Below are 4,875 nucleotides of genomic sequence, written 5' to 3'. Positions count from 1 at the left end.
CTAGAAAGTAGAAAGTTTACGCATAAGCATCTACTTATCAACTTCATTAGGTATGGCTAATGGCATTCAAGAAAGAAACCATTTTGAAGTAAAGTCAAAAAACATTCAATGCCTTAATTCCTTGGGGAACACTTCAATAATCCCAATCTTCTCAATTAAAGCATATGGGTTCAAGTCCAGGCAAAAACAAAGAAAAGGGGAAACCCTAGGTTTCAACAATGTCCAACAAATATTAAGTACTTTTAGAGCAAAAACAACTGTATTCATTATAAAACAATTGAAAGTTTATTTTCAATGAGACATTTAATGCAAGGAGGTAATCCAATATAATGTTTGAATTCTATAGCTTCTCAAATGTTTATGTCCCCTTCTAACGGCCTTGAGAAGAACTCACCTGAAAAAGAGTCATTGGAAATGAATGGTGAATATCCCTTCCTTTGATCTCATCTGGCACTATGTTTTTGCTTATTGATATATTCAAGTAGCTGTACAGCAAGGCCAAGAACTTGGCTATCACCTGAATGCGAAAAAAAATGAGAACTTAGCAGCAATACGATGAATTACTTGTGGAACTTCTTTCAATACAAAATTCAGTTACTGATTACCAACTAACTTATAAGAAGTGAGAAAAACAGAAACGAAGGAACTTTTTACCCACCAAGGCCTCATAACATTCCTTAACTGATTCCAAGAACATAAAAAAGGCCTTGCTCCCCTGAAAATCTATCAAACCAACATAAGAGTCAATTGCATATATAGGTGCCATAAGAATGATAATTATTATAGCTTTTTGCTCCTTTGGCTTTTTCCAGGAAAGAAAGTGTTCTGAGAGAAGCTGTGTCGAGAAATGCGTGGTAAGCATCACGCAAACAGTGGCTGCCATAAAAGTGACTCGTGCCGGATTCATTGTAGCTAAAATTCTCGTTAAAAAACCCGAATTCACCTGCAAAACAGTATAGCCTTTTGTAATACTGACATTTAAAATATATGTACACACACACACACACATACACGTGTGTGTGTGTGTGTGGTAAAGGGAGTTTTATCTTCCCTTAGTAACCCACATCCTTTGCCCCCTCTGCAAACCCCTCATAAATTTATTTGATTGTTTTTAGCGATTTATCACAGAATCTTATAACTCAAAACTTATTTTGCAAATCTAAGTACCAGGTTTCATTGCTAAGAAAAAAATTGCAAAATTTTAGCATAGGAAGTATCAAATTACTTTGAAATTCAAAATCAACAAATATCTGAATATTTCTCAATCTGATAAATGTGAAAGCACAATCATAGTTTCACTAACAACATTCAGAAAATTCCCACCAAGGTTAGTTGCATCATACTCATTAACTAATGATTCCTAAGGTAGAAAATATGAGATAAGATTGAAGTAAAAAGATCACTTACACTCTTTGAAAGTCAAGCTTCCTGCAGTTGACAGCTGACTCGCTTTTGTAAGAATGATATGATCTTAGATGATTAATGGTGAATACGAAGTGGGTGTGCTTACAATAAGAGGAAAAGGCAGAGTGCTCTATTTGCCGTTTGATTTGACGTGATTGCTAGATCTCACACGGGCCCAAAAATTATATAAATTTTAAGATCAATGTAACCAACAAGCGGGGATAGCTCAGTTGGGAGAGCGTCAGACTGAAGATCTGAAGGTCGCGTGTTCGATCCACGCTCACCGCAACACTTTTTAATTTTCTCAAATTTTCTAATCCTGTAAACGTCGTCGTATTACAATCGTTCTTGAAAAGCAAAACAAAAGAAGATTGTAAGCGGCGAACAGTCTTATTTTAGGTTTTTTATAATTTGTGATAAACAAAATACAGTATTTAACAAAGCAAAAAGAAGTGTGCACGTCGTGATAGTGCTTTAATGGTCGCCGGCTGGAAATTTGTCTTGATAATGGTGTTTGGGACTGGAAGCGACTTAGATATCAATAAATTATAATAAGACCATCAACTGATTTGTCTGCTGATTGGACTTAGCGTATATGAATCTTTTTTATTTTTTTATTTTTTTGGGTGGTAGGAAAGAGAGGGTGAGATGGTTCAAGCTAGCAGGTATATTTTCGAAGGGAAGAAGATGGACACTCTCATTTCCTTTGCAAGAACTAAAAATTCTCGAAACTGGGGTAAAGTGCATGTGGATGCTGTTATATATTTGCAAGGAGCAGCAGATAGTAGGTTGTATCATCAGGGACAGGGATCATGGGGAAAAGATATATATCAGCAGCTGCTTAAGTGTACAGGGCTTCGGGAAGAGGTTTTGGGGCTTGCTGGTGGCAAAGTTGCTGCTGGCAAAGGAGGTTGGTTCAACTGCTTTACTTATTGAAACTGATTGCTTAGAGGCACCTGAAGTGATGAACAACTGTATGTGTATATATATGTAATATGCCATTCAAATGTACATATACATACACATATGTGTATATATTTATTGTAATTTGTGAACTTTGTATAAATTATTCTTATGATTTAGTTATCTTTTGAACGACTTTTTCATATGGGAAGATTTTTAACACAACTCACATTACACATTTGAAAACAAAAAAAAAATTATGTTGGGATTTTTTAAAATTACGTTTATTTTATTTACTTGGATTATTTGTTGGATCTTTATTTCACATGATGCATATTCGAGAAAAATAGAAAAATGAATGTTATCCTCTAGAGAGTATAGAATTTACTAATAATATTAATAGAAAATTGATATACTTTAAGGTGGCCTTTTTTTTTTTTTGTCTAAAATCTGAATAGACATGAATTAGTTTGAATTCTAAATAGAGCTGAATGTTTGAATCAGGATGACATGATTTTTATTTTTCTTTTGTCTAAGTAGTTAAAAATAAATATTAAGTTGTTTGCTTTTTTAACCTAAAAAATCTAAAAACTAATATTTTACATTTATACCCTTACAAATTATAATGTTTAACAAATAATAAACATCTCAAAGAATATAAATAAGGTAATAAATTATCATAACATAAATCATATTTAATTGAGTACAACTCTTTAATATTTTATATCATATCTGTTAATCAATTTTATTATAGTTTGTGATGTTTTTATGTGAAAAATATTCTTAAAAATTATGAAGATAAATAATGCTAATTTGAACAAAATAAAAAGATAAAAATAATAATAATCTACCACTATATATTATCACAAGTTATATACAGATGGGTAATAATGCTAATTATTAAATTTTATTTAGCTAAGGATGAAAATTAATTAATTAGATAGGGATATTTTGGAAAATATTTTTTAATGATAGCATTCAAACTTTTTAGATAAAGTAAAAAGCTAAAAAAAATTAGCTTAATAACTTAATGATTTAATTGCTAAAAATTTTCATCAATTAAGTCATTAAGTAAAAAAAAAACAATTCTTAAATGTTATACTTAAAAAAAATGAAGTTAAGACTTTCATATTTAATTTAAAAATTATAAAATTGTAGAATAAACTAAATTTTCATATTTATTAAAAAAACAAAATCCAAGTTTTTTAGCTTCGATGTTAAAAAAAAAAAAATACACTCGGATTGGATTAGGGCATTGTCATACCCAGGGCCCGAGTTTTTGTCATCCCTACCATATATAATAATATGATTAGAAGTCTTTCAATTGTATTTGATTTCAAAAGTATATCTAACATACTAAAATTACAGTCACACGTATAAATTACAATATTTATTAATTTTATATGACATTCAAAGTTTTTTTATTTTATTTTGAGATGAATTATATGTTTCAGTTGATACCAATACATTTTAAGTTTCATTTTTTTCTAGAGAAAAGAAACTAAAGTTTAAAGAATAATATAGTATGTTTGAAACAAATCTAGTGTAGATTGCCTTAAGACTATTATCTGTACATATGTCATCTAAAACTATTTTTGGCTGTATTTTAAGTGTAATTTATGACCATATTAAATTCTTATCTATTTTGTTTGTCAAAAATTTGTAGTGAATTATGATAAAATAGATACAACCACATCAAACAATAAGGAATGCTACAAAGTGATTAAGAATGTATGACTAATAGCATTATATCCTATCGTCATCGTGTATTTCTTACTCGTGAATGCTAATTTCAACTAATGAAATTTCACCACGTACTACATATAACTTAGAGGGCAATACACTCGAATAGTACTACTCTTTGATTTATTTAATTTTTCCAACAATGGATTTTTGCACTGGATTCAGTAATTACTACCACATCCTGACCAGTTCAAAAGCGATTGTTCTAACCTATCAGAATTCATTAGTTAGGTAAGAATTTAATACTTATTCTATTTAAAAAAGAAAATCTTAGTTTTCTCTATTCACACTTCATATATTGAAGTTTATAAAACCTAATCACTAATCTAGATATAAAGGGGTGAAAATCATTACTTGACATCATACATATACATACAAGAGTCATTTTTTAGTAAAAGGAGAGTCTCTTCGCAAGCTACACTCTTTTTGTTGATCTTAATCATCCAAGGTAAATCTACATTTTTTTTTTCTTTTTGTACTTTGTTTAGATTATTGTATTCATAAAATTACACTTTTTATTGATATAAAGAATGAATTCTCACGTCAAGTTTTGTTTTAACTTGTGTATTTTGTGTTATATCTCGCATGTAAAGCATTATAGACAAACATCCAAATTGAAAGGTGTTGTATGTGTGTAAATTAGTTTTACTCTTTATCAATTTTATTTACTTTTATTGCATATATATAGTTTTGTTCAGTATGTTCATCTAAATGAAATTCCAATTTCATATACATATGTGTATATTTATTGAGTTGGTTATTAACAACTAAGCTCATATCTGAAAATGCATGCCTAATATTGCTCTGTAAAATTGAATGTTATGA

General features: G+C 29.7%; 2 protein-coding genes and 1 non-coding gene across 3 annotated transcripts in view; 2 read left to right on the top strand and 1 right to left on the bottom strand.

The window, feature by feature from the left end:
- The window catches only part of LOC18054186 (transmembrane protein 184C), a 3,318-nt gene extending 1,813 nt beyond the window's left edge, over positions 1 to 1,505 (bottom strand). The window contains exons 1-3 of the mRNA XM_006451899.2: positions 1,408 to 1,505; positions 659 to 943; positions 395 to 517 (exon numbers count right to left, since the gene is read on the bottom strand). Coding sequence (XP_006451962.2) covers positions 395 to 517; positions 659 to 907 — 372 coding nt within the window. The 5' untranslated portion in view covers positions 908 to 943; positions 1,408 to 1,505. The remainder of the gene's footprint in view (positions 1 to 394; positions 518 to 658; positions 944 to 1,407) is intronic.
- A 114-nt stretch (positions 1,506 to 1,619) lies between these two features.
- On the top strand, positions 1,620 to 1,692 carry TRNAF-GAA. Its single transcript has one exon. It is a non-coding gene; the product is annotated as a tRNA-Phe (tRNA).
- Positions 1,693 to 2,052: 360 nt separating this feature from the next.
- Positions 2,053 to 4,875, top strand: part of LOC18054185 (protein ULTRAPETALA 2) — an 8,711-nt gene continuing 5,888 nt past the window's right edge. The window contains exon 1 of the mRNA XM_006451898.2: positions 2,053 to 2,314. Coding sequence (XP_006451961.2) covers positions 2,053 to 2,314 — 262 coding nt within the window. The remainder of the gene's footprint in view (positions 2,315 to 4,875) is intronic.

The sequence above is a fragment of the Citrus clementina genome, unplaced genomic scaffold (genome assembly GCF_000493195.1).
Source record: "Citrus clementina cultivar Clemenules unplaced genomic scaffold, Citrus_clementina_v1.0 scaffold_1, whole genome shotgun sequence".
Classification (NCBI taxonomy): domain Eukaryota; kingdom Viridiplantae; phylum Streptophyta; class Magnoliopsida; order Sapindales; family Rutaceae; genus Citrus; species Citrus x clementina.
The sequence above is the reverse complement of the archived record's forward strand: the minus strand, read 5'-3'. Positions and strand labels throughout refer to the sequence as shown.